The 16930-nt window shown below is 40.6% G+C and overlaps 1 protein-coding gene across 2 annotated transcripts in view; it reads left to right on the top strand.

Annotated features, from left to right (window-relative positions):
• LOC143284466 (transmembrane protein 43-like) overlaps positions 1–16930 on the top strand; it is a 28027-nt gene that overhangs the window by 5195 nt on the left and 5902 nt on the right. For both annotated transcript variants that reach the window (XM_076591123.1, XM_076591122.1), the window contains exons 4-11: positions 582–676; positions 1707–1756; positions 4277–4346; positions 4754–4824; positions 5788–5906; positions 9906–9977; positions 10670–10771; positions 12870–12987. In XM_076591123.1, coding sequence (XP_076447238.1) covers positions 582–676; positions 1707–1756; positions 4277–4346; positions 4754–4824; positions 5788–5906; positions 9906–9977; positions 10670–10771; positions 12870–12987 — 697 coding nt within the window. The remainder of the gene's footprint in view (positions 1–581; positions 677–1706; positions 1757–4276; positions 4347–4753; positions 4825–5787; positions 5907–9905; positions 9978–10669; positions 10772–12869; positions 12988–16930) is intronic.

Below are 16930 nucleotides of genomic sequence, written 5' to 3'. Positions count from 1 at the left end.
GTCTGAAACTTGCAGTTTTAAGTATTAAAGGTCTGAAATATGTGGCATGACAGAAGCATTAGAGGTCAGAAATATGTGGCTTAATTGAAGCATCAGAGGTCTGGAATGTATGGTTTGTTTGAAATATTGGAGGTCTGAAATGTACTTCAATTGAAGAACTACAGATCTGAAATATCTGACTTGATAGAAGCATGTCAGCTCTGGGATATGTTGCTTGATTGAAACATTTAAAAGTCTGAAATATCTAGTTTTGACAAAGGATTAAAAGGATTAAAGGTCTGAAATATGTGGTTTGATTGAAGTTCTAAAAATCATGGTTTGATTGAAAGTCTAAAATATGTGGTTTGACACTGAAGATACTAATTTTATATTCCTCAGAATAGTTTGTCAGTTAATTTCAATTCAAGAGTGAATGGCAAGAGATGAGCTTATTGTTTCTTTATCACTGTTAATACTGGATTTATTGCTGTTGTCAGTAGAATTAATGCTATTGCTGGATATTTCTTTATTATAAACATTGAGATTTTTGTGAATCAACACTTGACAAGAAAAAATGTGACTGTTTGTTCTGGCTTTCCCAGGGGGTTTATGACCCATTTTTCAAGCTGTCTGTCCAAGCGACCAAGCTTCGAAGAACAGTTGAAATGTACCAGTGGGTGGAACATGAGACCAAAAGGTGAGTGGAAACCCAAGATTTGTTCTCAGGTTTTTGCACCCTGTCATTTACTTGGAGTGGGAATAAGCTGACAAGTGGGACGTATCTCCATGCTTTAAACATGTAAATTGTGGTGGTGGACATGAAAGCATTTCCTTAAACAATGGTTAGTTAAATGACTGCTCTGACAGTCTGGAAGTGGGTGTGATAACTGAAGTCACAAGGACCAGTGGAAATGGATTGAAGTGACTAATGACATTTACAAACTTGTACATATTTAGAGACCTTTGTGTCTTAGTCACAAAGGTCAAAACTGATACAAGAGACCATAAATTGTTCCATCAAATACAACTCTCAAAGAACCTAATGTAAAGCAGGATCCAGCACAACATTCCCAAAGTGAACGCTTCATAAATTCATTCCATATGGACCAGATAGCGTTTAAACTCTGTCAAATGATATGTAACACAATGTTTGATGGCTACTCAGTATCACAATCCTGTTCAAAATACTGTCTGTGTGACATGATTTGATTCCAACAGACACAATAGCTGAGTAGTTAGTACATTGGACTTTCAATTTGAGGTTCACTGATATGATCTTGGTGTCAGTGTGACTCATATCTGACAGTTATACTTGGACTTCTTGATTATTATAGATGAACTTCTAACACAAATATATGTTGATTTGACAGAGGCAGGGCCCATGCAGGTGACAGATTTGTTGGAGATGTTTACAAAAGTATAAAGCCTATTTGAGCTTATATGATTATATTAATTTTGTCTGAGGTAAGCGTGAGAGAATAGTGAGAACACAGGAGATTAAGTTTTTGTATATATGCAAAAGTTTATGTATGCGAATGGATAATGTGGAGTATATTTTCAAAACGATTAAAATGATTCCCTTGATCTTCTTAATTAAAAGACTTCCTCATTCTTTCTTGTCTGATCTATCTGTATGTGTGTCAGATTGATGTATGTGAGGTGGGTGTCCATACTTGTTAATTTGATGACATGTTGATAATAATTGTGTTTTGTTTGCTGTCTTCCAGAGAAGTGAATGAAGGAGACAGGACAAGGGAGGAAAGAGACTATTCCTACTGTAAGTACTGCTGTACAGCTTCCAGTGATCAGTGTAGGAGAGGGTCCTAGGTGGCTTGGGGTGATACGGAAAAGTTGTTTAATCACACATACTTAACCGTGACCCAACTAGTGCAGACTCCGGCAGGGGTCTGACATTCCTGTCCTGTGCAAACTACTATCCGCCTATGCGGAGAAAATGAGAGAACTACGGCCGATAACCTCCCGGAAGTAGGTAACGTCCCCTTTGTCCCCCTGGCTAGCGCCCTCTTTTTCTGGCAGCCATCTCGACACCTGTTCCTGTGCACTTCATACGGCTAAGTTTTTCGCATTTTCTATCTCCACACTCCTCCCTTGGAGGGATCTTAAAGGAACTTGCCTGGGGCAAAAGCGCCCGGGGCAGAGAGGGACTCCCTGCCTGGAGGAGGGATGGAAGCAGCACCCCTGACGGTGCGGGCTGGCTTATTAAGCCACTCCTGAGCCATTCTGGCACTCTGAGTCGCCTATGTTATTTAAACGTAATTTTAGATAGAAAATTTCCTATATATGCTACAAATTACAACATTGACAGCATACTGTACACTTTCTATGAGTTCGATGGTAAGGTTGCTTATACAGATTTTTTTAATTAAAATCATATATCAACCTTTGTGTGATTGAAAGCAGTATTTAGTTGCAGATACTTTGCTGTGACATTCAAGGAGTAGCATGGATCCAGATTTCTGTTTTGTGCTCAACACTAGCCAGTGTTAAAAAACCATGTCCATTTCAAGATGTAGTCCCAAGACAAAACAGGAATACCCATTCCCACTCCACCTTCTGCTCACGCCCCACAAAAAAAACAACCCCCCCCCAAAAAAAACAGCTTACAAACTTGAACAGTTTTGTTCTTGAAATAGCATCTCCTGAGCATTCTCTCACTTCCTTCTCTTCTCCATTTTATCATCTTTCTTTTGTGTTCACTTGGCAGAGTTTTGTTTTAAGATAAGATAAGAATAACTTTATTATCTCCAGCTGGAGAAATTTGGTCAGGTGCATTATCACAACATAGACAAGTAAACAACATGGGGACCACAACTGTAAAAGTCAACAACAGCTTTTACGAATATTACGAAGATACAAATGTAAAAAATATCACTTACACCGTTTCATACATACATCCACGCACTGCAGGTAATAACTAGTATTCTTAATGTGAAAACAGAAAGAATTAAGAAACATTATTTGAATATAATTATAAGCATAGCCCACTATACTGCACATTGATTATAATAGACAGATAAGATAAGAATAAAGATAAATTGCGGAAAACCGCAACCAGATAAACAGCACACACCCGTACCCCCCCCCCCCCCCCCCCCCCCACACACACACACTTGGATTACTTGATTAAACAAGAGTAATAAACATGTTCTCAAATAAAAGCATTTCACATATTCGCTTTTAAAACATTGCAATTAAGACAGTTTTGCAGTTTTGTTTTGATTATTGTTTGTTTGCTTGTTGTTGTTGGCTGATTTGTTGTGTTTGGTTACTTGAGGCCCGTGTGTGGATGACTTTTCCTGTGATTACCTTCTGGCCACAGATTTCACTGTCGTCATGCACACCACAGGTTAATGAGAGGGGGAGAGAGAGGCGGCCAGGCAGGCTACCCCCCCTTCTCATTGTCTTCACTGTGCCAAGGACTGTCTTCTGTCCCACATAATTCGTCTTCATTGCTCTTTTTACATCAGCAACAACTTCAGTAGTTAAATGTGCAGCATTGATTCCCAGTTGACGGGCGCAGTAGCCGAGTGGTTAAAGCGTTGGACTGTCAGTCTGAGGGTCCCAGGTTCGAATCACGGTGACGGCGCCTGGTGGGTAAAGGGTGGAGATTTTTACGATCTCCCAGGTCAACATATGTGCAGATCTGCTAGTGCCTGAACCCCCTTCGTGTGTATATGCAAGCAGAAGATCAAATATGCACGTTAAAGATCCTGTAATCCATGTCAGCGTTCGGTGGGTTATGGAAACAAGAACATACCCAGCATGCACACCCCCGAAAACGGAGTAAAAGCCCACTCGTGTGCATACGAGTGAATGCAGAAGAAGAAGAAGATTTCCAGTTGTATTTCAGTGCACAGGTGGCTTTTACCAGCCATCTTGTCAGGGTGTGATATAAAGTGAGGTGTCACCCATCCCAGACCCTACATATGGCCCCTCTCTGACCCACTCCCACTCCCTTCCACTTGCCCCCCCCCTCCATCCCCTCTTTCACCTCCGACCTCCCCTTCCCTGACCCTTCCATCTCCCTGTCGTTCTTTCATTCTCCTTTTCGAGGTCCATCTTTTCCTGTCATTGCTTTCCTTTTATTCCCTCGTATATTTTTTTTAAAATTCAGTTATTGGTTGTTATTTCTTTTATGTTTTGTTCATTATTTTCTTATTGCTGCATGTTTTAAAATGCATGATTCCGATTTCTGTTTGTTTTGTTTTGTTTTCTGTGTCAGTAGAATCTCAGTTTTTTGTGCTCATTAATTGTGATCATTGTTTGTTCACTGTAGCATTGGAATGGCGACAGGACTTGGTTTCCAGCAGTTCTTTCTACAGCAGTATTGGGCATGAAAATCCAAGGTATGTAAAACAATAAACACAAGCACATATGTATGCTCATTCACACACGTGCACACACACACACACACACACACACACACACATGTATATGCACACACAATGCACAGAATAAACGCATGCACATACATATGCTTACTCACACACTCGCACATACACATGCACACAAATGTGGATTCCATTCACATTACACAATCACTTTCATGCTTTTTTTTTAACATGCTCATTGCCACTTTTTTGTTAAAGAAAATTGAAATTCACTTGAGATTTATCTTCCTACTGTTTGTTACATGTATGTGTGTGCTTCTGCATACATGCAAACTTTATGCTTATTTCAATATCAGGATTTCTACCATAGCTGAAGAAGTCAGTGCTTGTATTCTGAAATATGAATCATTTCTGTTTTCCAGTTCCATGCCATTGATGTCGGAAACCTTCACAAACAGAAAAGTGCAAGTGGGCACTTTTTATCTTTCTGAAGGTAATGCCAGACACTGCTTTGATATGCACACTGAGTCACCCCTTTGATATGCACGTTTATGATCCCCTTTATAGTGCACTTCCTTAACCTCTTCTCCTCACACACATTTGCTCTGTGAATGACTCCTACACATGCACATGCATATGCAGATACATCACACAAGCTTATCAACAGACACTTGCATTCCACACGTCCATACATACACAGGCTCATGTACATAAACAGGTCAGATACGAGAACTAGCATGGTTTTTGTTGTTGTTAAATGCATCAGTATAAAGGCTACTTCCCTAATTTCGGAAGGTATAAGTGTATGTGTCGCTGAGATTTGCAACTCTTGTTCATTGTTAGGTGTTCCTTTTTATTACACAGGAAACGTTATGTGAGTGAGACTCTGTTGGACTGGATTGGATTGGATTGTTGTTAGAACAGATTCCACAATGCAACGCCACTTTTTTTTCTTCTTTTTTTTTTCTTGTCTGCAAGTGTATTTGTTTTACAATCATAGTGGGTTTTTCTGCAGAATTTTGCCAGGGAATACTTATTAGGTGTTATGGGTTTGTTTTTGTGTTTTTTTACATGCATTAAGTGTATGTTGTACATGAGACCTTATTTTATCATCTTTCCGAAAGAGGGAAATCCTGTGTTCGGCCAGTGACCCAGATTTGACTCAGAATATGTTCTGACAGGGAAGTTAAACATAGTTGTTCAGGACAGAAATCTGTAAATATACTGCAGCTGTTTTAGCTATGATAGTTGAATTTTGAGAGAGAAAGAGAGAGAGAGAGAGAATAATGGTAACGTTGGTATTTCCATTATTACGTTTTGTTTGTGTGTGTGTGTATGTGTGAACTGACTCTGTTCTTTTTTTTTTCTTTTTTTTTGGGGGGGTGGGGGGGGTGGGGGTGGTTGTAGTTGTTGTTTGTTAAGATAGTGGTGATGAATGAAGTTGGTGGTGATTCAGGACTGGTGGATCAGATCAGCGACTTCAAGGAGATACCGCCGTTGTCTGGAATCAAGCCTGGGGACCCGTGGGTTCACTATCGCCAGGGCTACCACTATCAGTCCTTCGGGAGTCCACAGGTGTGGCAGTACTGTGCTGTTGGGCTGGCTGTGTATTGTCTGTTCCTGTAGCTGGCAGAGAAAGAACAAGGGGGAAATGAGAGAGTGGCAGGAACTGAAGTCATGTGTTATATTATTAGTTGTGTGTGTGTGTGTGTGTGTGTGTGTGTGTGTGTGTGTATTTGAAAGAGTGAGAGATGATAGTAGTGCGTTTGTGTGTGTAATGCAGTGGTGTATATGTGTGTGTGAGTAATGCAGTAGTGTTTGTGTGTGTAATGCAGTGGTGTATATATGTGTGTGAGTAATGCAGTAGTGTTTGTGTGTATAATGCAGTGGTGTATATGTGTGTGTGTAAAGCAGTAGTGTTTGTGTGTGTAATGCAGTGGTGTATATGTGTGTGTGAGTAATGCAGTAGTGTTTGTGTGTGTAATGCAGTGGTGTATATGTGTGTGTGTAATGCAGTAGTGTTTGTATGTGTAATGCAGTGGTGTATATGTGTGTGAGAGTAATGCAGTAGTGTTTGTGTGTGTAATGCAGTGGTGTATATGTGTGTGTGAGTAATGCAGTAGTGTTTGTGTGTGTAATGCAGTGGTGTATATGTGTGTGAGAGTAATGCAGTAGTGTTTGTGTGTGTAATGCGGTGGTGTATATGTGTGTGTGTAATGCAGTGGTGTATATGTGTGTGTGTAATGCAGTGGTGTATATGTGTGTGTGAGTAATGCAGTAGTGTTTGTGTGTTTAATGCAGTGGTGTATATGTGTGTGAGTAATGCAGTAGTGTTTTTGTGTGTGTAATGCAGTGGTGCATATGTGTGTGTGTGTAATGCAGTGGTGTATATGTGTGTGTGAGTAATGCAGTAGTGTTTGTGTGTGTAATGCAGTGGTGTATATTTGTGTGTGAGTAATGCAGTAGTGTTTGTGTGTGTAATGCAGTGGTGTATATGTGTGTGTGAGTAATGCAGTGGTGTTTGTGTGTGTAATGCAGTGGTGTATATGTGTGTGTGAGTAATGCAGTAGTGTTTGTGTGTGTATTGCAGTGGTGTATATGTGTGTGTGTGAGCAATGCAGTAGTGTTTGTGTGTGTAATGCGGTGGTGTATATGTGTGTGAGTAATGCAGTGGTGTTTGTCTGTGTAATGCATTTGTGCTTTTATATATGAATGAACAGTGACTGAGTGATTGTGCGTGTGTGTGTGTGTTTGCATTTCAGTGTAACTTTTTGTCCTTATTCATCTTTTCTCTTGCGCTCAACAAAAAAGAATGAAAAAAAAAGAAAACAATCATTTTTATTGCATCACATTTTTGGAGTGTTTGACAAGTATATATATGGTCAATGTTAAAACCAATAAAATGTGTATGTGTGATTTTGAAACATTGTTCAGCTATGTAAATCTCTTTATGAAAAAATGTGAGAACTTGCTTTTTGAACTGCGTTTACAATTAGTCAGTGATGACCATGCCTGCTTCCAGAATTAAAAGGTTTTAATTAAGTGTTCATTCTGGTGTCAGTGATTTGACGTTTAGCGTGGAAACTTTGTTCTGTCTGAAGCAAGCATAGACTGACAAAGTTTGAGAGTAATTTGGATGAAAATGCAATGCCTGTCAGAAACAAAAAACCCATTGTATAAACTCCCACTTGAAAGTTGTAGTTTTTCTTGTTTTCTCTTTGGTATCTTACTCTACATAGTCAGTGGGAAAAAATGGGTCCAGTTTACATCAGTGTTCATTGTTACATTGATGTGCTGTGTGTTTCTGCCAGGAGATCTCCGTGTTGTTGATTGTTACATTGATGTGTTGTTGATTGTTACATTGATGTGCTGTGTGGTGTTTTCAGCCAGAAGATCTCTGTGTTGTTGATTGTTACATTGATGTGTGATGTGTTGTTGATTGTTACATTGATGTGCTGTGTGGTGTTTTCAGCCAGGTGATGTCCGTGTTGTTGATTGTTACATTGATGTGTTGTTGATTGTTACATTGATGTGCTGTGTGGTGTTTTCAGCCAGGTGATGTCCGTGTTGTTGATTGTTACATTGATGTGTTGTTGATTGTTACATTGATGTGCTGTGTGGTGTTTTCAGCCAGGAGATGTCCGTGTTGTTGATTGTTACATTGATGTGCTGTGTGGTGTTTTCAGCCAGGTGATGTCCGTGTTGTTGATTGTTACATTGATGTGTTGTTGATTGTTACATTGATGTGCTGTGTGGTGTTTTCAGCCAGGTGATGTCCGTGTTGTTGATTGTTACATTGATGTGTTGTTGATTGTTACATTGATGTGCTGTGTGTTTTCAGCCAGGAGATGTCCGTGTTGTTGATTGTTACATTGATGTGTTGTTGATTGTTACATTGATGTGCTGTGTGGTGTTTTCAGCCAGGTGATGTCCGTGTTGTTGATTGTTACATTGATGTGTTGTTGATTGTTACATTGATGTGTTGTTGATTGTTACATTGATGTGCTGTGTGGTGTTTTCAGCCAGGTGATGTCCATGTTGTTGATTGTTACATTGATGTGTTGTTGATTGTTACATTGATGTGCTGTGTGGTGTTTTCAGCCTGGTGATGTCCGTGTTGTTGATTGTTACATTGATGTGTTTTGATTGTTACATTGATGTGTTGTTGATTGTTACATTGATGTGCTGTGTGGTGTTTTCAGCCAGGAGATCTCCGTGTTGTTGATTGTTACATTGATGTGTTGTTGATTGTTACATTGATGTGCTGTGTGTTTTCAGCCAGGTGATGTCCATGTTGTTGATTGTTACATTGATGTGCTGTGTGGTGTTTTCAGCCAGGAGATCTCCGTGTTGTTGATTGTTACATTGATGTGTTGTTGATTGTTACATTGATGTGCTGTGTGGTGTTTTCAGCCAGATGTCCGTGTTGTTGATTGTTACATTGATGTGTTGTTGATTGTTACATTGATGTGCTGTGAGGTGTTTTCAGCCAGGAGATGTCCGTGTTGTTGATTGTTACATTGATGTGTTGTTGATTGTTACATTGATGTGCTGTGTGGTGTTTTCAACCAGGAGATCTCCGTGTTGTTGATTGTTACATTGATGTGTTGTTGATTGTTACATTGATGTGCTGTGTGGTGTTTTCAGCCAGGTGATGTCCATGTTGTTGATTGTTACATTGATGTGTTGTTGATTGTTACATTGATGTGCTGTGTGGTGTTTTCAGCCTGGTGATGTCCGTGTTGTTGATTGTTACATTGATGTGTTTTGATTGTTACATTGATGTGTTGTTGATTGTTACATTGATGTGCTGTGTGGTGTTTTCAGCCAGGTCATGTCCGTGTTGTTGATTGTTACATTGATGTGTTGTTGATTGTTACATGGATGTGTTGTTGATTGTTACATTGATGTGCTGTGTGGTGTTTTCAGCCAGGTCATGTCCGTGTTGTTGATTGTTACATTGATGTGTTGTTGATTGTTACATGGATGTGTTGTTGATTGTTACATTGATGTGCTGTGTGGTGTATTCAGCCAGGTGATGTCTGTGTTGTTGATTGTTACATTGATGTGTTGTTGATTGTTACATTGATGTGTTGTTGATTGTTACATTGATGTGCTGTGTGGTGTTTTCAGCCAGGAGATGTCCGTGTTGTTGATTGTTACATTGATGTGTTGTTGATTGTTACATGGATGTGTTGTTGATTGTTACATTGATGTGCTGTGTGGTGTTTTCAGCCAGGTCATGTCCGTGTTGTTGATTGTTACATTGATGTGTTGTTGATTGTTACATGGATGTGTTGTTGATTGTTACATTGATGTGCTGTGTGGTGTATTCAGCCAGGTGATGTCTGTGTTGTTGATTGTTACATTGATGTGTTGTTGATTGTTACATTGATGTGCTGTGTGGTGTTTTCAGCCAGGAGATGTCCGTGTTGTTGATTGTTACATTGATGTGTTGTTGATTGTTACATTGATGTGCTGTGTTGTGTATTCAGCCAGGTGATGTCCGTGTTGTTGATTGTTACATTGATGTGTTGTTGATTGTTACATTGATGTGCTGTGTGGTGTTTTCAGCCAGGAGATGTCCGTGTCCGTTTAGAATTTGCTGGTCTGCTGTCTGCATCTCCTCTGGGCCCTCCTGCTGATGTGAGTGTCTACAGTTCTTACTTTGTCAAGCAAGAAGAAAGTAGTTCATTTGTGTCTGGACTGGGCATGAAGTCTGTATGTTATTCTTTATCACAGACATATTTTGATGCACTGGGAAACTATATGCAAAACATGCTTGTTTTCTGTATTTGTATTCACAGAGTAAGTCCAGAGTCATGTAATAAAGTGAATTTATGATGACTGTTATTTATTTTGAAATTAGATTATAAAAAAAACTGTAAAAGTTGTTTTGACTATTTTTATGTATGTTTTTTTTATCTTATTTCCATTTTTCTTAATTTTTACTTTTAAAGGAAAAATTGATTGAGTTGATCAGCCTATGTACATTGACTGTTTATACCTGTGATGTGAAAATCTGATTGAGTTGATCAGCCAATGGACATTGACTGTTTATACCTGTGATGTGAAAATCTGATTGAGTTGATCAGCCTATGGACATTGACTGTTTATACCTGTGAAGTGAAAATCTTTCCTATCTTCTCTAACAACTTATGTGGGCTGAATTGTTTGTGGCATTCGGTTACAGATAGCAAACGTTTGAACAGAGCAAAAAGATAAAAGCTTGCCTTGCTTATTTTCAATGGAGGTAAGTGATTTCAGATGTGACTGGATGTGTTCACACTTGGTTCAAGTTTACAGAATGAAACTGATGTTAGCTGCTGTTGTTCCAGGTCAGCATTGTTGCTCACCAGCAGGAAAACCACCTGGGGAAATACCAGACAGAAGCTGGAGATGAACTAGAAATTCTTCATGTGGGGCTTATCACTGCAGAGGTAGAAAACTGAGTACCGTAAAGTTCGGTCTATTGAGCGCACTGGTATATAAGCCGCACCCACTAAATTTTGGAAAAAATTGAACTTTATACATACATAAGCCACACTGGCTTATAAGCCGCACTTATTTCCGGTACCGGAACACATACTGATACTACAGAAAAGCTGTCAATACTTTAGGTTATGAAATAAACACAAGCGGGAACAACACAAAGAAAAGCAAGCGAAAATACTGCTAGTGCCACAAAAAATAATTAATAAACACAACGAAAATAAGATCCATAATTTAGGGATAGTCACATTTATTCAACATCATCCTGCTCACTGAATCCACTGAAATCTTCGTCTTCAGTGTCCAAGTTGAAGAGAACCTGCACAGCTTCCTCCGCCATCTTGTCACTGACTTCAGCCTCGCTTTCACTTCATGAACATGAAGGTGGAGGTCGCTGCTGGTTCGTCGCTTGCACTGTCGTATGCTAGGTCGATCACCTTCAATTTGACGGCTGTATCATAGGCATAACGTCGCGTTTTCGGCATGATGAGGGTGTACGCTTGAGCAGAGTAGAACTGAATGCTGATCTGAAGGCTTTAATGTGTGCGGATTTGATTTATAAAACGTGAACAGTTAGCACACTATCCTGAAGCTCGTCCAAAAATTCATGGACAGAAATCATGATTTTGGTGAGTTGAAGGGCAGCTAAGAATAGACGAGAATGTGACACTCCCGGGATCGTTAAAATCCTCAAATAGGCCGCATCGTTGTATAAGCCGCAGATGTTGAAGCTGGGGTAAAAAGTTGTGGCTTATAGACCGAACTTTACGGTATATGCTGAATGTTTAGTGTTAGAATGAACAGATTTGTTGTCAGTTTGGGAAGGGGGTTTAGGAGTATGTCTTTTGTTGTTGTTGTTTTTCATGAGTTTGTGTGGGAATATTTGATGCCGTTATTCCAAACTCATTGGACACAGCATTGTTTACTCAGATTCAAGTGATGTGGTGAATCAGCTTTGAACCACCCTTTCACTGATTGTCATAGGCTTGACACGAAACAGTATATTGATATTTGACTACACAGTTGATCACAGCACACTCAGTTGCATTGAACACCATCTCACATGAACAGAAAATACCCCAAGACAACTGTTCTAAAAAAAAAATTCATACAGTGAAATCTCTTGTAGCCAAAATGTAATACAGTTTGATAAATAGAATACAATGCAGAGCAGTTCATTGCTACACAGGTTAATGTAAAGCAGTACAACAGTGTACAATTTTAATGTAAAGCAGTACAACAGTGTACAATTCAGCCACTTGGTATACATTTTTGTTATCCTCAAAGGGAGACAACCCAAACTGATTGAATGAATTCAGATGATGAAATCTGCAGATTTTCTATTCTCCTTACAGTGACATTACATAGGTGAATGATTGTAATAGAATCAAACTCTTGTCGTTGTGCCAAATTAGGAAATGTAATATGTCATTATTATGTTTTTTGATCATGCTGTACAAATAAAGATACTTTTCAGTTAGTTTGATCTTGGATGTTGACTTTTTCAGTTCAAAAGTAACATCCGATTCTCCACAAAATTCAAACTCTACAGAGCCCTGGTAGTCTCCATTGTACTGTATGGTTGCGAGGCATAGACACTGACGGCCGAAACTGAAAGGAAGATCCAGGCCTTCGAGAACAAATGCCTGAGAAAGCTCCTTCAGATTTCCTGGATTGAGCGCAGGACCAATGAATATGTACGGAGCAGAATTGAGAACCTTGCTGGACCTTAGGAACCTCTCCTTTTAACTGTGAAGAGACGCAGGCTGATATGGTTTTGGCACAACACTCGACACACCAGTCTGTCCAAAACAGTCATGCAAGGCACCATCGAGGGCAGGAGAAGAAGAAAACAGCAGAAGAACTGGCATGAGAACATCAAACAATTGACTGGACTCCATACACGTGAGCTGCTGCCGGCGGTTGCTGACAGAGACAGATGGAGAAGGAAGGTTGCGTCTGCGGTCCTCAGGTTTCCCCCAATGACTACTTTGTAGTTACGGGCCTGAGTGAGTGAGTGAGTGAGTTGACTTTTTTCTTTTGCAGGACATTTTTGCAAAGGCACATACTCAGAACACCTTACTGACCTGGGCTGCACGATTCGGTGGCTGGCTCCTGATGTTTGTGGCGTTCGGATGTCTGACCAGCATTGTCACCACTCTCGGTACGTTTGTTGTATATTTTATGACTGACTTGTGTTTTGACCGTGTGTGTGTGTGTGTTTTTTAGTTTTTGTTTCAAGGTTCTCACCTGACAGTCTCTCTGTGTTTGATTTTGGATGTGTTTGCACTGGGAAAAAAAAATCTGTTCATTCGTTATCATAGAGCTGCAAGTGCATGAACTTTTCTCATGAACAAAAGAAAAAGGTGGTTATGAAATTTTCTCAAAAAGAAAAGAAAAAAGGTGGTTAATAAGGAACACATTGACTGAGGCTGCATGCAGAGTGGACCCACAACTGGCCATGTCGAGCATGCCTATGCCCCACCCACCCGGGAGAAATAATTCACAGGCAGTTCCCTTTTCAAGCTCACTGGTGATGATACAGTGCGTAGTGTGCATGGCTTGACCCATCTGTTCAGAGCCTCGATTTCTCCAGTTTTACTCCTGATGTGCGTGCTTGTGTGGGTGTATGCACATATGTGGAAGCACTTGGGTTTGTTATGCATTGACATTAAAAAAACATGCATATATATTGTGAGTCATGGACTGTGCTTGCAATTCTATTGCCAGCAGTCTGTAGGGTCTGAGAGTAATGCCACCAAACTGGCACTGATAATTGGGCAGCAGAAAAAATGAATAGATAAATGAATAAATAAACTGATGAATGTAAAGATAAATGAATAACTCCCTGGAGGACTGTCAGTGTTAGGTCACTAACGGAGATCCTGCACTGGCACTGACTCACCTGATGACTGGTGGTAGGTCCAGTGGTGCCTGTTTGAATCAGCATGTGCAGGAAACCGCTAAGTCCCTGACTGATGTGCAGAAAACTGCTTACTGATGTGCAGGAAACTGCTGTCCCTTACTGATGTGTAGGAAACTGCTGTCCCTTACTGATGTGTAGGAAACTGCTGTCCCTTACTGATGTGTAGGAAACTGCTGTCCCTTACTGATGTGCAGGAAACTGCTGTCCCTTACTGATGTGCAGGAAACACCTGTCCCTTACTGATGTGCAGAAAACCGCTTACTGATGTGCAGGAAACAGCTAAGTCCCTTACTGATGTGCAGAAAACCACTTACTGATGTGCAGGAAACAGCTGTCCCTTACTGATGTGCAGGAAACTGCTGTCCCTTACTGATGTGCAGGAAACAGCTGTCCCTTACTGATGTGCAGGAAACAGCTAAGTCCCTTACTGATGTGCAGAAAACCACTTACTGATGTGCAGGAAACAGCTGTCCCTTACTGTGCAGGAAACAGCTAAGTCCCTTACTGATGTGCAGAAAACCGCTTACTGATGTGCAGGAAACACCTGTCCCTTACTGATGTGCAGGAAACCGCTGTCCCTTACTGTTGTGCAGAAAAAACCACTTTCTGATGTGCAGGAAACAGCTAAGTCCCTTACTGATGTGCAGAAAACCACTTTCTGATGTGCAGGAAACAGCTAAGTCCCTTACTGATGTGCAGAAAACCACTTTCTGATGTGCAGGAAACAGCTAAGTCCCTTACTGATGTGCAGAAAACCACTTTCTGATGTGCAGGAAACAGCTAAGTCCCTTACTGATGTGCAGAAAACCACTTACTGATGTGCAGGAAACAGCTAACTCCCTTACTGATGTGCAGGAAACAGCTAAGTCCCTTACTGATGTGCAGGAAACAGCTGTCCCTTACTGATGTGCAGGAAACAGCTAACTCCCTTACTGATGTGCAGGAAACAGCTAAGTCCCTTACTGATGTGCAGGAAACAGCTAAGTCCCTTACTGATGTGCAGTAAACAGCTGTCCCTTACTGATGTGCAGGAAACAGCTAAGTCCCTTACTGATGTGCAGAAAACCGCTTACTGATGTGCAGGAAACCGCTTGCTGATGTGCAGGAAACCGCTGTCCCTTACTGATGTGCAGGAAACCGCTGTGTCTCTTACTGCTGACAATTATTGCTTTGGCAAGGAGACTTATTGAGTGATTGCCTCCCCTGAGTGGTAGCTTATGGCTGATCTGTTATCCCACCAGTTGGGCAGCCACACATATTTGGGGGGATGCTTGCTGAATATCTTGTGTTTACATAATCCATCAAAGCTTGGTGTGGATTGTGTTATTGAACTTACCTGTTATCTGTTTTGTCTTTCTTGAATTACTCGCAAAAGAGATTCAGGCACCAGAAGGTCTTCAAATATTTTGATTGGAAAGACTGGAAAAAAATCAGTATCCTTTTTGCAAGATGAGTTGCAAAAAATCGAATCCGGAACCTTTAGGGTTGAAGTCCAGTATATGAATCACACTGTGCCCTTGAATACATTATAAATTGAAATTATAAAGAGAACAGCACATAGATTAGATAGAATTAACATTTTTGGTGTTTTGTTTTTGTGAGAAGACATGGAAAATGTTCACTTGCTGCAAGAGTTGACCCATCTTGGATTGATGTGGATCATTTCACTCAGTTAGCTATGCCTGTATGCTCTCTGTGATGTGGATCATTTCACTCAGTTAGCTATGCCTGTATGCTCTCTGTGATGTGGATCATTTCACTCAGCTATGCCTGTATACTCTCTGTGATGTGGATCATTTCACTCAGTTAGCTATGCCTGTATACTGTCTGTGATGTGGATCATTTCACTCAGTTAGCTATGCCTGTATACTGTCTGTGATGTGGATCATTTCACTCAGTTAGCTATGCCTGTATGCTCTCTGTGATGTGGATCATTTCACTCAGTTAGCTATGCCTGTATGCTGTCTGTGATGTGGATCATTTCACTCAGTTAGCTATGCCTGTATACTCTCTGTGATGTGGATCATTTCACTCAGTTAGCTATGCCTGTATGCTGTCTGTGATGTGGATCATTTCACTCAGTTAGCTATGCCTGTATGCTCTCTGTGATGTGGATCATTTCACTCAGTTAGCTATGCCTGTATGCTCTCTGTGATGTGGATCATTTCACTCAGTTAGCTATGCCTGTATACTGTCTGTGATGTGGATCATTTCACTCAGTTAGCTATGCCTGTATGCTCTCTGTGATGTGGATCATTTCACTCAGTTAGCTATGCCTGTATGCTCTCTGTGATGTGGATCATTTCACTCAGTTAGCTATGCCTGTATGCTCTCTGTGATGTGGATCATTTCACTCAGTTAGCTATGCCTGTATACTGTCTGTGATGTGGATCATTTCACTCAGTTAGCTATGCCTGTATGCTCTCTGTGATGTAGATCATTTCACTCAGTTAGCTATGCCTGTATGCTGTCTGTGATGTGGATCATTTCACTCAGTTAGCTATGCCTGTATGCTCTCTGTGATGTGGGTCATTTCACTCAGTTAGCTATGTCTGTATACTGTCTGTGATGTGGATCATTTCACTCAGTTAGCTATGTCTGTATGCTCTCTGTGATGTGGGTCATTTCACTCAGTTAGCTATGCCTGTATGCTCTCTGTGATGTGGATCATTTCACTCAGTTAGCTATGCCTGTATGCTCTCTGTGATGTGGATCATTTCACTCAGTTAGCTATGCCTGTATGCTCTCTGTGATGTGGGTCATTTCACTCAGTTAGCTATGCCTGTATGCTCTCTGTGATTGTTATCTAGCAGCTAAGGCATGGTGAGGTCATTATCCAACAATTTTACTGACATCTTTTTCAGCGAGTACTAAGTAATGTGAGTACACATGAGACAGAGCGTAAACCTGACAAGATGGCGTGGAGAGCCTTGGCCAAAGGAATGATTCAGCGCTTATAGCTTTTAGTGACGTTCGTTTGGCTGAGAGCGGACCGGGGCAAGACGACTCATCTTTTCACTGTCAGTCGCGCGAAATTTGGCCAAGCAGAGCAAACCGATAGGCCTAGTTTGCATCAGTTTGACATGGTAAGTATATGTAACACCAAACATGGAGTATAATACAAACTCCTCCTTTTACCATCACTGACTGAGTGTGTGAAAGACAGGAAAGTGGACACAAG

Source organism: Babylonia areolata, chromosome 8 (assembly GCF_041734735.1).
Source record: "Babylonia areolata isolate BAREFJ2019XMU chromosome 8, ASM4173473v1, whole genome shotgun sequence".
Lineage (NCBI taxonomy): Eukaryota > Metazoa > Mollusca > Gastropoda > Neogastropoda > Buccinidae > Babylonia > Babylonia areolata.
Note: the sequence above shows the minus strand (reverse complement) of the source record. Positions and strands in the feature narration are given on the sequence as shown.